The sequence below is a fragment of the Strongylocentrotus purpuratus genome, unplaced genomic scaffold (genome assembly GCF_000002235.5).
Source record: "Strongylocentrotus purpuratus isolate Spur 01 unplaced genomic scaffold, Spur_5.0 spur5_scaffold_2, whole genome shotgun sequence".
Taxonomy (NCBI): domain Eukaryota; kingdom Metazoa; phylum Echinodermata; class Echinoidea; order Camarodonta; family Strongylocentrotidae; genus Strongylocentrotus; species Strongylocentrotus purpuratus.
Window position 1 is genome coordinate 8,866,472 of NW_022145605.1, and position 15,849 is coordinate 8,882,320.

The window sequence follows — 15,849 nt, forward strand, 5'->3', positions numbered from 1 at the left end:
TGGCGAATGATGCGGCTCTTGCATGAACGTTCGTGGAGCGAGCAGAATCGGGAGGTAAGACCAAGCCGCTGCTCTAGGCGCTGCTTGCTTGTGATGGAACGTACGTGCGCTAGTTATATGTTTATCGGCAATTGCAAGAGAATGAAAGCGACGTTGCCAGCTAAGAAAAACAACTAACAAAGACTTAATCCTGACTACCGGTGTCAGAATTGGTAGATGAAGGATGTTCAGGGCCAAGGAAGGCGAAAGACATGGGGAAAAGGAAGAAACCATTGGGAGATCGCTGTAGTGTATGGTAATGAACTGTGCATGGGTAGACAGCTACTGTTCACTCCGTGCCTGGGCCGATTTCAACACCAAAACTAAAATTACATGGTGAAAATATCGACTAATAGCACATCGTTGGCATGTATATGTCATAATTTTTAAAAGGGGAATTGATATTAATACTATGAAGTACTAGGGGAAGGTAAAGAATTGTACATAGAATTATGATTTATTAGACTTTTCAGCCTTTGAAACAAAAATATGCAGAAAATCGTATCACTCTGCACATGTTTGCTATGGAACATCCGGGTACGTGAATATACTCTCTCCCGGACGTGAGGTCATAAATAGTAGACCAGCGTCGTGACTGATTTTCTATGCAAAGAGAGGCGGATATTTTAGACATTTCAATTGAGGATTTCGAGTAGACAGAATTTTTTTGTGATATACTAAGTAATTGAAAAACTTAAAAATAACATATATTTGCCGTAGGTAACAAATTAAGGGACATTTATTTGCTTAGAGTATCAACTTTAAGTACAAATTCGCCGACATCTCATGTTAGAACGCGTGTAATAAAATTAACACTCGTTTCGATGGGATGTCGGCGGTATTGTACTTGTGAGAGGCTGCTTCCTTCTTTATCACCGAGACAAGATTAGCCACGGGCCCCATCACCTATATATCGAGTTAATTACACTTTCTCGTCAACCCTGCTCTAAGCAATCCACCCCCCCCCCCCCCCCCACCCCCTCGTGCCCGCCGCATATCATTCCTATACGTGTATCGTGATGCCCTATGGTAGAGGTGAGAAGTACGTGCCCAGAATCTTCATGTACGTGTGATGTCGTAATTACATGCGAATTTCGAAAAGACCATTATTGAACATGTGGGTGAATGAATTTGTGGACTTCTGAATGTATGGATCATCCTTCACAGAAACCCTGAAATTAATTGCTCAATGATCGGAGTTCGTTACTTATTATGATTGTGTATCCCTAGCGCGTTTTCAAATCAATACATTGTTAATGTTTCCACAACCACGCCCACAGCAATCCAGACTAGTTTACTTATTACATAAATGTTTCTTCGTGTAACCATGGTAAATATGCCTATTTATTTATTACATTCTCGATATCACTTTGTATGTGTTATCAACATTAAATATTATAGCAATAATACATTAGTCACTATTTCCTGGTTTCCCCAAAACTTTCGGACAGTTTTTTTTACAATGCATCACTTAGTGTGACGTAAAAAGGCCTTGTATGGCTCTTACGGCCCATGCTTAAAGTGAAAATGTGACGATAATTTCGTATACCCTTCTCTTTCTTTAAACAGAATTCATCGCCGACATCAATCACAAAGCTGGCAATGTGATGAAGGTTCATGCAGAGTACAAGACAGGTTCTATACAGACGCCCTGCTGGTGAATTAATGTTCACTCGTAAGCTGATAGTGCTGCATTATACAGGCCATGGCCACGGCTATTGTTGATCTAAATCAAAGTGTCACTGTCTTTGGTATAATGAAGCAGCACCCTTACCGTTCATATAACTTGTTCCTGGAAGGGGGAAGCAAACTGAATCACCGTGATCCATCATACCCAGGCCAGACGTTTACAGTGTCCGGACAGATTGTGCATCCGGGTAGTTGATGTTTAACAGTAATTTGAAGAAGTTTCCATGCTATATTTCATAAATCTGTTAAGACTTATCTTAGACAATATCACACAGGACGAATTTGACGGCTAGTGCTATTCGATGCATTCATTTTGTTAAATTCAAAGGCAAAGTTGTCGGCTTTATTTTTGTTAAGCATCTGGACGCAGAACCCCCTCATAATATACAACTGAGGGGTGTGAAGGTGGACCACTACACTGAGGTTTTCCCCTACTCTTAGACGAATATTGTGGTAGGTTCTCAATGTGCAAATGTGTTGACTCTCCTCTACATTCTACAGGGACCTTAATTTAGCGTCCTATCCGAGGGATGGAGTGTATTCCATGGTCATGGTTAGGGCGTGTTATTACATTCAGTCATCCGCCTCGGTTGGATTCGAACAGACGATCTTTGTTTCGACAGGCAGACGCTTTACCGATAAGCCAAGTCGTTTCCCATTCTGTTCGATAAAAATTATCGATTGCGATTTGCCTATTCATTCGTAAAAATTATTTTGAAACTAATCAATTTATTTTTAAAGTTTACTTTACCCCCAAAACACTTCATATTAGGACCTAAATGTAATCGTCAATATATATCATCGACATACATTGAGGGCTGACGGCTAGGTCCTCTCCGAGAGACCTGGGGTTGTTTCATCAACTAAAATTGATTTCTATTTTAAAAATCAATTTTAAGGCTAAAATCGATTTTAGGGTTTACTGAAACACCCCCAAGTAATGGGGATTAATGCCTTACTAAAGGGCACTAGCGCATCGCCTTGGTTTTGAACCCGGGTCGCTGGATTACGAGACCACTGCTCCACCAACTGAGCTACCGCGCTTAGTTATCAGGATATTAGATCTTCAATGTACATAACCTACTTATGATGACATTTGGTTATTTGCAAATAACACTTAACAACCTCATAAAACCAACCGTATAGAGTGTCGTGGACTTTTTCCAAAATAAACCCAGTGCAACCAGGGAGCTTGAATGGATCCATTCCAACTCCCTTGTGCAGCGGATATATTCCATTTGTTCGGGTTTTGTTTTGTCTGGATGGGGAAACGCATATAATACGACCATTCAGCAGCACACATTGAAATAAAGTGTTATGTTTTGCTTGGATATAATATTACATTCTAATAGAAAGATATTGCCTATTTGTGCAGGTTTATATGTATGACAAGTATGATAGTTTCGCACGTATCTGGAAAATATTGGGTAGAGATAGGATACATCGGGTGCGCTTATTGTTATGCAACATCCAACAAAAGGGACAAAAACATTTTTTTTTGTTTCTAACATCGAAAAACAAAATTAAATAAAAGTGACCATGATAAAATAAAACCCTTTGGGGCATGGAAGTACTCAAGAACCGCCCTTCTATTGAGCTCTTTCAATGCACGATCATTAAAGATGAAGTTGAGTTCTGGTAATGTGATTGCATTGTGAAAGAAACGGTGTGGAATCGACCAAAAAAGGTTGATCATCTAGCATATAAGAATTTGTGTGTATTGCAAGGTTCTGGAATCATCAAAATGATAAGAAATTTGGCCAAGTCTTGGTAAAGTTACAAACACTGTACACAGAAAGATGTATATGGGACTACACGAACACGTGGCGTAAAAAACCTACCCCCCGAGTTTTACGATTTACATGACATATTTAGAATATGAAGGCATTTGAAGAGCCATACTTTTCAGGGAACATGTCTTATCTGATGTTCTTCCACACTTGCATAATAAGAATGATAAAGTTCACAAATTATTTTTCACCTCTTCCCAGAACTCAACCTTCTCTTTAAGGTTACATAACATCGCTTAATGATTGGGCATCGTATCGGCCACTTGAGAAATGATGTAACAGCAAAGATTCGGAGAGCTAAGAAAGATTGTACATCTTTATTTCAATAGCAGTGGTCAATCTACACAAGTATGGAAATCTTTGAATTATGTTATGCCTCGGAAGAAAAATGTAAAAAAATCCAACAGATTAAGAATGATGGTAAAGCATATGATGGCAAAACAGACATTTCTGAAGGATTTAATCGGTACTTTTCGAGTATTGGACGAAATATAGAATTAGAAAAAGATAAAATAATAGAGGATGTAGAACACAGTGATGATGTTAATTCGGATAATGTATGTCCAAACGAAATATCAGCGTATTAGAAAGTTAGGATATGAGGATGATTAATAAAAAGATTGTAAAAAGACCGGAGGACTCGATGACATAACCGCTTCACTGATTTAACCTATTTTACCTCATATAGTAAAACCACGTTGTTACATTAACTTATCAATACGAACTGGTGAAATATCTCCTCAGTTTAAACTATCACGAGACACACCTATATTTAATGGGGGTGACAAAACCGACATGGGAAACTATAGACTCATCTCTATATATTGTCTGTACCCCTTGCTAAAATCATAGAGAACTTTTACCAAAGTGTATAAGTATTCTTTCATTCATTACTATATAATGTGCACACCAATCATGTTTTCGTCCGAATCATTCTACCATGACTGCCTTACTCAATGTCACGAAAAGTATATTATACTAGATAGCCTAGACAAGGGAAACCGTGTTGGGTATGTTCGCTTTAGATTTGAGAATTCGATACAGTATATAGCTAGACCGCCATCTATTGTTAAACAAATTAAAGAGAAAGGCATTAACGGAATGTTTTGAAATGGTTCGAGGATTATCTGGTTGGGCGTCGTCAATGTACAGTTGTTAATGGTACTAAATCATCTTTCCAAAGTATTACATGTGGAATTCCACAGGGGAGTAATATTGGCCCCCTTCTATTTGTTTAATATGTGTTCTCAACAATTGCAGAGTGTCCCATTATGCAGATGATACGTGTATATACGTAGAAACTGAGAGAGTGAACGCTCTAGCCAACAATCTGAATGATGATCTCTCAGCTATTAACAAAATGGTTGGTAAAGAATAAATTGGCGTTGAATGTAAAGAAATGCGAGTTTTTGTTGGTAGGGAGTAGAAATCGGATTAGAAAGATAGAAGCGTAACGCAAATAAAACACCTTGGAGTCTTAATTGTGAATATGTTGACTGGAACAAGCAAGTAGATAAGCTTAAACAAGACATATGGAAAAGTCTGTATTTACTCAAAAGAACTCGTCCATTTATATCACAGGCTGCATTGGTATTTCATGAGAGCATAATATAAGCAAATTTGAGTATTGTGATGTAATCTGGAGAAACTTAGGAAAAGCATTAAAGCACTTAACGACCATTTACAAAGACTTCAAAATAGAGCTCTTCGTTAGAGGGTTTAACTATTTTTTTTGTAAACGCTGCGGTTTTATGTACGTGTAAATGAGCGTATTCACTGAGCTCTATTTGTTAGATATCTCAAAATTAAATGTATTACACTTCATACGTCATCATGAAAAACTGTCGCGGTTCACATCCGGGTTCACATCCTTATACCTGAATGAACCTTCAGTCAAAACATTTCGTTTAATGTTCACATTCTTTGGCAGAATTAATTTTACCACCCACGGCACATCAGGATTTTTTTTTTCTTCCTGATTATACTTTATCGTGATATAATATCATAATTGGCAGGCAAGTAGGCCAATGTCGTATACTGAGCATGTTTTCTAGTCATCAACACGTCAGCACGAAGTAATTAGCTTTTTTCGGGGAAAGAGAGATGCTTCCAAACAATTATGATAGTGGAAACTTGTACCGTCATTAAAAAATCAATAAGAACTTTGCTGGCTTGTAGATTAATGATCATAGTAACATCTAACATCGTGAACATGATTTCATATAGCCTATATCCGTATAGTTCATAATGATTTCCATGTGGGAAATTAAGTTGAATTTGAATTTAATTGAATAATTAAAAGTGATATTTAAAAAAAACTGACATCGGCCTAAATGACATGACTGGCTTACAATAAAAAATAACATACACAAAAAACACGATTTAGAAATCATTCTTCATGTGTTAGAAAGACTTTAAAAATGCCAGACAAATCTTTGTTTGGTGACTTCTTCGACGTACATGCAGTCAGTGCTTTGGCTTTGGTTCGGATATCTACGGCTATCGGACATCGAGAAGTCGCATTTAGGTTAAATCAATGGCTGATCGAATTCCATCAGTGCCTCAAAGGCGGCGTGTTGTTCTAAGGATAGATATTCGCTTCTTCGACTTCGTCGACCTACTTAGCCAACCCCTATGGCAGGCGGTTGGTGTCGTGAAGGTTTTATGAAAATGAATCGATATTTTCTATCCACCGGATTCATCCACAGAAACGGAACATCAGCTGGATGGAGTTTTGTTGTGCTCTGACCGGTCAACGAAATACATCAATGGCAAAACATCTTTGTTTTTACCTTCGAACGTTTAGGAGATAGATAGTTCTCCCTTTGAGCCATTGGTCTAGCGTTACGTTCGGTTGGTCCCTCTGTCTTCGCCTACAAACTGGCTCAGGCGAACCCTGGTTCGAAACTGAGCCACGTATTTCGGATAGTGACGTTAAAAGTCGGTCCCCAGACGTAAATAATCATATCCGATTGAAATACGTTTGAAACCCAATTACACACACCCATACACACGTACCACACACATTGAACCTTCATCTTTATGACCCTAAACGCATGGCGAAAATATCAAGTTTTTTACCATCGACATTTTATACATTTTTGGCACCAAACGCACGCCATACGAGTCGCAATGCCCTTGCCCGTGAAATTTATCTAGGTCAACCTTTGAACCTTTTGCAAATACCTAACTTTATTTGACCAAATGTGAATCCTTGATTACTGGATATGCGAAAGCGGTCAAGAACAAACCATTGTAAACCATTTAAATTAAGGTTTTGTATTCATCTCAATTAGAGCGATGACTGATTTAAATTACAATTGTGGGACGCCTCCAAAATGTATTGGTCCATAGGAGAAGTCGTGCTTAATAATCATGACATTCATGCACAAACTAATGTAAGCCATGAAAAATAAAACCACGAAACCGCATATATCGATAATGAATTTTGACTAGAATAAGATATTCACTGGAGCCGTATATATGCATATCCAATGGCATTTTTTTCTGGGGGGGGGGGGCACAATCAATCTGCGCCCCTTTTCAACCCAAACTTGCAAATAGTACTGTGCGTCCCCTAATTGTGTTTGTGCCCCTTGCGGATGACAGCTCGTCATTTTTGTCTTATTTTGTCTTTGCTATTTGGGTTTGGGTATTGTTGTTGTTGTTGCTTTTCTATAATTGATAGGTAACAAAGCATATCACATAATGAAGTAGCATTGGGTTTAAGATAATATAAAGAGGGATGGAGAAAGAACCAGAAGGCTCTGGTTTGTGGACCCGTGTACCTTTGCAATTTGCAGAAAATCTGAAGAAAGAGGAAATGGAAATGAAAGAGAGAGGTGGATAGAGAGAGTATTTATAATTTTACCTTCATGTAGAAGTTTCCTTCTTGTCAATTAAATTTATGTTATGCTTTATGGAAAGGTTGACATCTCTTTCCGATTGATTTACTGCCAACCCTTGAACAAGGCGAATCATAATTGGCAATTATGTTCATTTATTATAACTTGCATATTTGTTTGTAAGTTGTATTTTCATTTTTTTTTATATTCTATTCGAATTTTATGTAATCACGGCCTCGTTGAAAAACAGCTTTTGCTGAATGAAGGCAATTATTATATTTGTTTTTAACCGTAAATAAATAAAATATACCATACCATACACCATACCATTATTCTCCTGGCCGGTATCAAGTGGAAAAGAAAGTAAATGTAAATTATGTGGGCTTGTTTCATGGGATCGTGCGTACAACTACAAGTTCGTTTTCAAAAATGACAAGAAAAACAGGTTGAATATAATTGACGGTAGGGAAGAGAGGTCGAGAAAGATAGGGAGGGGAGAGGGAGGGGAGAGGGAGGGGAGAGGGAGGGGAGAGGGAGGGGAGAGGGAGTGAGAGGGAGGGGAGATGGAGAGGGAGGGGAGAGGGAGACAGAGAGATGGAGAGTGGAGAGTGAGGTACGAATGGACACAGAAAGATAGAGGGGGAGGGAGAAAGAAACTATGAGATAAAGAGAGAGGGATGAGAGAGAGAGAGAGAGAAGAGAGAGAGAAGAGAGAGAGAAGAGAGAGAGAGAAGAGAGAGAGAGAGAGAGAGAGAGAAGAGAGAAGAGAGAGAGAGAGAGAGAGAAGAGAGAGAGAGAGAAGAGAGAGGGAGAGAGAGAGAGAGATAGAGAGAGAAAGATTTGAATGAGGCAGAAGGGAAAGCCTGAATATTGGCAGATCATCATTGGCAGATATCCATGTTAGTTTGCAGGCACAAACCCTGGTCAGTCGTAAAAGAGAGTCTGCACGATAAGACTACCATAGGTCATGTACTATATAGCTGCTTGACACAACCAGTAGGTAGCTGCGCTAGGCTTCTCTCAAGGCACAATGATTTTTTGATAAAGTGTCATATTAGGGTCTGTGCTTGCAGACTATATCCATGTCTTCAAAGATTCACAAAAGCATACGTAATAAAATCATATCCGGCCTCTCGCTTCTCATAAGCAAGCTTGACTTCTGCAGAGGGTGAACATGTATTTTTTTTTTACCGTGTTTTGAATAAATTAATGACTCAATCTCTCGATGTGTGAGTTTTCTCATCCTTTGTCAGCTTGGATATTAAAGTCGTAATATGAGTGCCCCCCTGAGATAGATTGCTTTTCGTATGCTTTCTTGTTCGAAATAATGATGACAAGAAAGAGGTGAGGTTTGGACCAGACAGTCATATCACAGTTATATACCCATTTTTGTGTACAGTGTATGTGCTTTTATCAAGAATGTGTACATTTGTAATCAATGTTATGGTTATAAAACCTCTCCGGATACATCAATGCCTATTCACTACATCATCACCCCAGTTTCACATTGCATCCTGACAGCCCCCCCCCCCCCCCCGCAACAATTTCATTGCAAGACCAGGCGTGAACTTTATATTTAATCAACACGCCACTTCAGGCACCTAGTAAGTACCAGTATGAAGCTGGGGGAAAATCGATGACTCTAGTAATAATTGATATGTTAAAGATCTGTTCCGATATGATCAAACATTATACAAATAATGTATCGCATAGAATATTGCATAGACCTACATTCATGTGTCATGTAGCTATCTATCTCAAGAAATACAATCATCTTAATAATGCATCCGCATTTTGCTTTCCGTTAGATAAAAGGATTGACCTTGGTCTAAAATCTATAAATTACACACACACACACACACACACCCACCCACACACCCACACACCCACAAATTCACACACACACGCGCGCGTGCGTGCACACATCTTCTTACTAACATCTATTATTAAATCCGATTTGGAACAAAATCCTAAACCCGAATACAATTACGGGCCTATGTATTTATGAACTGTCTGCGTGAACTCACCTGGTGGTTGAAGGGTGACACACGACAGGTATTGATGACACTTCCTCCTGCCACGTGAAGCGGTCGTACCCGTCGGACATGGACCAGAGGACCAACCAGATGGTCGTCACCATCACCAGTGTCCAGAAGAACATCAACCGGTTTTTCTTCGATTTGGGCAGTTCCTTCATGGTTGGTAGATCATCTGCAGAGTGGTGATGAAGAGTCAAATCCTCCGTGGTGCTGGTGGTGGTTTCTTCGTATTGGTTTATCAAGTGGACGGGCTAGTGTGATAAAATGATCGACAATGCCAATTAGCAGAATGACAAAATGACAAAATTACGTCAACAAAATATGATTTGCTACTCATAAGATAAGATAAGTAACTCCCAAAGCTTGATCATGATTATGAATATATCTATTAGTTAGACAAATGTTCTATTAACGATGGAAAATCCGTATTTACCGTAATACCAACAAACCAAATATACATAATATAAGATAACTAACTCCCGAAGCTTGACTATGATAACAAATATAGACAGGTGTTCTATTAACGATGGACAAATCCATATTTAACGGAATGATAACAAAAAAACTAACGAACAACAAAAAAAAAAAAAAAAAAACTTAACATTTAAATTTGCTTTTCGGAGATTACCAAATCACAAGGTTTGATTATGATCAATAACCAATAATCTGACTAATATTCCACAAATGAAGTGGACACTTCCACGAAAAACAAACAAACTTGATACCAACAAACCAAATATACAAAGATAACTAACTTCCAACGCTTGACTATGATAAGAAATATATCTATTAGTTAGACAAGTGTTCTATTAACGAAGGAAAATCCACATTTAACGGAATGATAAGAAAAAAAAACCTAACGAACAAAAAACAAAAACATAAAACTTATTAACAGTTAAATTTGCCTTACCACAAAGTTTGACTATGCTCAATAACCGTTTATCTGACTAATCACTTCCACGCAAAACAAACGAACTTGGTACCAACAAACCAAATATACAAAATATAATGCAATAAGCTTTGAATTATGGCAGCTATCAAAATATAGCATTATTAAACACGTTATTCTTTCCTGATCAAGAAATGTTGGTTCATATAGTAACCTTGTTTTACTGAGTCACAGAGGTTATAATTCAAATGTTGAGAAAGAGTGTTTCCTATCTATTTCGTCACATCTGAACTGCCCCAAATAGTCCACAAATACATGTAGCTTTCTTTACTATAATTATATCATTATTGCTTTATGTATTTATTTTTTTTTAAATATTTTTTTAAACCTAATATTATTTAAGGTCTGTTATAATTTTAAACAAAATCCCTTTATGTTTTCAAATGTTTTTCGTTTCGTTATTTTCATTTCTGTTTTGTTCGGTTGTAAATGTATGTTAATCTGAGCACGCCATTCAGCCCACGGACTTACTGAAGAAAAACCGTTCAGACTAAAGTGAGTTTTACCATGAATAATTGAAGGGCCTTATAATACGTGTTATAAATTGCCGGCCGTATAATCCGCGCATGCACGAACGTACACACACCCAACGCACTCGATATTAGGTTTTTTGCATGAATGGAATGCCATCAGTGAAAGGAATATAGGCAGGCAGGTTTATGCTTCGGTACATTTGTGTAGGTCTGACAGGAATGGCAGCCCAAATGCATTCAACAGCAAAATAAAGTGAATCGCTCGTACCACTTACAGAAAATATAATAGACCTGTTTGCTAATGTATTTCAATCTATTCACGTTTCTTTCGCTAACCCCTGGTTACAAGCCATTTCATCCACCTACTTTGAATAAAGGCATCTCTATATGGATGGAATCCAATTTTCATGTTTTAGTAGTTGCTACGTCGGGCAAGCTTCTGGTAAACTCTTTAGTCGTCAAGTGAAACCTTGTTCAAACATTATGCACACAATGGCCCGAATTCACAAAGGAGGTTTGTCGACAAACCTAGGTTTATGTACGTCATATGACGCGTTTTTACAAACCTAGGTTTGTATTTACAGACCTAGGTTTGTCAAAACGCGTCAAAACGCGTCATAAAATTATGACGCACGTAAACCTAGGTTTGTCGACAAACCTCCTTTGTGAATTAGGGCCAACATGTAAACATGTGTATTGTAAAGAAAAGGTATATGGATACTGAATTTTGCCACTTAAAAGTTAGCAGAGAAATTATCCATGGGGTCTCGTACAGCTATGGCACGTGTATCTAGTCTAAAATGTAAAATGTAAACATGTGTATTGTAAAGAAAAGGTATATGGATACTGAATTTTGCCACTTAAAAGTTAGCAGAGAAATCCATGGGGTCTCGTACAGCTATGGCACGTGTATCTAGTCTAAAATGATAAATTAACGGTATATGTTTCATTTGCAGGCCAAAAAAAATGAAAAGGCTCAATTCGAACGGCATTTGAAAGATAATACTATTTAGAACTTCCCTCAAAACTAAAGGGCTTGAAAATGTCTTTAACTGGGAAAATAGAACTATTAGTGGTCGAATCGACTTGAGTGATTGCAATCACTAAAGTAATGGCAAAGATTCAATCAGTGTAATTTGGGCCATTATAAGAATTAATGTAGACAAATACTCATACCCTTTTCATCTCATTTTATGTATGTTATTACCAAAGAAAATAAAGAAGCCAGTCAGTCACTCTATAGTGTCTGACAATGCAGTCTAGAAGGTAAACGGGTTTCCTTGCATAATTTGAATATTAGGACACTGCTAACGTTTGAATTCCACAGATAGAACATAGGCCTACGTGACATGTTCAAAATTCCTGTAAAGTTCTACAAAATTTGATGTTGGCTGCAAATGGGACCTAAGCTATTACCAAGTGATCCTAAATGAATGCAAAATAATAGCTTGAAGGTGAAAGTACTTCTATAGGTAGGCTACTGGAGAGTGGGTCGCCAGGGCATCGACCTTTTCTCTCCCCCCTTTCTTTCTTTTTTTGGAGGGGGAGGGGGGAGTATCTACTTCTGAAACTTGGTCAGTACATTTTGTATGAGCAGTCACTTTCTAAACATGCCTCGCATGGAATGCAGACAGTTATGTTTATTGGATTAGTACAAATGTATAGGGCGCTAAATTATGCAGAAATCTAAGGATAAACGTGCCGATCAAAAATAATGTATAAACACTAAAGTTTGGGGGCAATCAAGCCCGTTCTCAAAAATAAGGGTCCAAATGACAAACAGGAAATTGTCATTTAAGATTGTATCTAAGAGAGTTGGGGCTGTTTCGGTTTTTTTGGCCTATGGTACGACTAATGCTGCTATTAATAGCTGTTCGACATGCCATGTACGGTACATGTACAATGTAGATGTACAAAGTACAGTACGTGTACTCAACATGCACATCCTGTGAAGATGATAACAATGTTCTTCCGATAACATAAACTGAACCGTCCATCACATTATCTAATCATTTCTTCTTCTTGTTTTACATGACAACACATATTATGTTTAATCACGAAAAAGGTTCATGCAAACGCCGTCAATATATAATACACATTTTCCCATAAAAATTAAAAATCAAGATTTTTGACTTTCTTTCACATTTTAGTCTAAAAAGTGACATTTTTTTTTTTTTTTTTTTTAAATGCATGTAGTTTTTAGCATAGACGTTATTCATATAGGTCTACATCCGCAATACAAAGGAATCTTTTTCTACAGCCTTTATCTATTTGGCGGGTCTACTATACATGTTCACATATTACGTATTTGTCTTCGTGACCCTCTATCTTTTAAAGACTATAAAAACGTCAAATCAGCAATGAAAATCTGTGAACTCTACTAAATTGGGACTTGTCACAAATTGAGCAAGTTCCTGCTTACTATTATGTTCTATTTTCGGGCAGTCGAATTCCACCCATTTCGAGGACATACGTGGGCTACTAGTAATGTGACATTCAAGACTCGTACAATCATGCACATTGAATGACTCTGTGACTTCGAGATATTTATGTTCCGGCGGTGCTGCTTTGTCTCCTTATCCCTACATTGAACGTACCTTTTGGGATTAATCCACTTCCAGACTAGCTAGGCAACCTTCCTTCCTAGAAGCTATAAAGCCAAATCCCACATGCGAAAAGACTCCCTTGCTCTCCACACTGGCATGGCAGATGGTGTGTCTTCATCCTAGGCTGCCTGAACGCTTGATGAAATACACAGCTATGGCATGGATGCCTCCTATATCACAGTGATGGGGAACCGTCTCACTCACGCGTCCCCTTTCCTCTCTCACTACGCCTGCTTTTCTTCTTTTCTGCAGAAACTTCAAACTGGAGAAAGCGGTGAATCATTCATTTAGGAATGCTCCCTGTGCGACGTCGCCTCTGCTGAAGATGATCTAAAGACAGGGGTGAGAGGACGACAGAAAGAGGGAGAGAGGGGAAGAAGGAGAGAGAAGGGATTAGAGAGAGAGATACAGGGAGAGAGATTCATCAGCTGGGTTCCAATATGTGTTGTGTGACTTCGCGATAGATAATAAGAAAAGCAGAGTACTCAACACGGGCTCACCTCTCGGTGCGCCGTGCATGCATTGTACATGAAGCAATCTCGGGCGCGCATACACAATTTCTTGCCCCACTCAGCTCCGCATATAGGGCACAACACGAATATTTAAGTGAAGACATTGCATACACGCAACGGGACGGTTGAATTCATACCCCCTGTGGGCGTCATTTAATACCTGCATGGCCTCTCGAAGAGTCTCGATTCAGAGTGATTAATTAAGAGAAAAATATGTCTCCATCACATAATCACATACACTTGTCTTCTTAATTTCCATCTCCATTTTCCCATTTCTATGTTTACATTCGAATGAAGGAATCAAATGGCTAATAAAATTATACAATCGCGTTAAATCAAAGAAAATAATGACATGATAAATGATGACGGAACTATTTATACAACGTGAAGATCAACAGTTTACATAATATATTTGTAACTTAAAGAGAATGGTTGATAGGACACGACAAGGTAATATTTTTCTCTCCAGCATGGCTGCATTGAAAACAAATACAATAAAAGGAGACACCAAGAAATTGGAACGCCCTCACGTAATTGAACGTTTCCTGTCAAATCGGAAGTTCGAACGAATATTTGATTTCTTTGTTGTTAATTAACATCACAGATACGAGGCATAATTGTGTGTGAGAGCATGGAAGGAAAAGCACAAGCTAATTGTATTTTTCTTTCTTTCTTTCCGCTGGCGACCACGGTGCTCACGGCTTGGGATGGAGAAGGGGGGGGGCACAATCCGTCAGTGCCCCTTCTAAATTGTCATCCTATAATTATTGTGGCCTCTTACAGACCTGAACGCACGTTAAAATCGGGGTAATTTGGGGGGGGGGGGTGGTTGTACGACCTTAATTTTCGGAATCGTACCCCTCTTATTTTAAATAATTGATCAACCCCTGCTGTTTGTAACTATATGTTGGGCTGGCTATATGAATCAAAACCATTATCTGATTACAGGAATTATGGATTACCAACTTTAGTCGGAAAAACACTCAGTTTTTATAAGTGGAAAACACTCACTGATCAATGCTGCGAGAACGTCAAAACAAAGCCTGGCTCAACTCTTAAAACGAATTCAATTGGTTATGTAATATTGAATAATACCAGCAAAATATATACGTGACAAGGACATGCAAATATGGTCATCAGTACATAATTTTTCAAAGAACTTGAACAAAAGTCTACATTTTGGGGGCAATGTGTATAAATATTTTTTTTTTTTAATTTTTTTTTTAAACAATTTTGTTTTATTTCTCCAAATGTGCAATACAAACCATAACATACAATTGAATAAAATAAACGTGTTCAATATTGATGCTTTTACATAAACATAATTAAACACAAACTTATTTGCAGTATATATATAACTTAGCAACAAAGTAAACGTATAAGTACCTAAACATAATATGTCAATTGTAAATGTTATTCACTTATATACAAAAAAAAAACTTAAACAAATCTGGAGGTAATTTTACTGGAACATCCTGCTAACATTCTCAACTAAAAAAAAATATACTAAATAAGTTATCCAGGACGCAAAATAGAGTTACCCTTTTAACAGGCTCACATATATACATATATGCACACAAACACACACACCACAACACACACACAAACACAAATATCTATGTATATATATATATATATATATATATATATATATGTATATAAACGTGTATAAACATGGTAAGGAGTCGACTACGACTGTTAAACGTGACGGGTCGTGTTATATGTAGTGGACATAAAGGTGAAATACTATTGAGTAATATAGCACGTTATAGCTGATGTGACCAGTTGTTTATTATAGCCAAGCTTTCGGCATTATAGCCTTCGTCGTGGGCTGTTCAACTGTGCAACAAAGGGAATTAAACAAAATTGTACTCATGAGTTTGAAATAAAATTATATCCAAATGTAG

At 37.8% G+C, this 15,849-nt stretch overlaps 1 protein-coding gene across 7 annotated transcripts in view; it reads right to left on the minus strand.

The window, feature by feature from the left end:
* The window catches only part of LOC115918065 (galactosylceramide sulfotransferase-like), a 51,415-nt gene that overhangs the window by 21,573 nt on the left and 13,993 nt on the right, over positions 1-15,849 (minus strand). For all 7 annotated transcript variants that reach the window (XM_030991593.1, XM_030991591.1, XM_030991589.1 and 4 more), the window contains exons 2-3: positions 13,422-13,760; positions 9,391-9,653 (exon numbers count right to left, since the gene is read on the minus strand). In XM_030991593.1, the coding sequence (XP_030847453.1) occupies positions 9,391-9,560 (170 nt within the window). In that variant the 5' untranslated portion in view covers positions 9,561-9,653; positions 13,422-13,760. The remainder of the gene's footprint in view (positions 1-9,390; positions 9,654-13,421; positions 13,761-15,849) is intronic.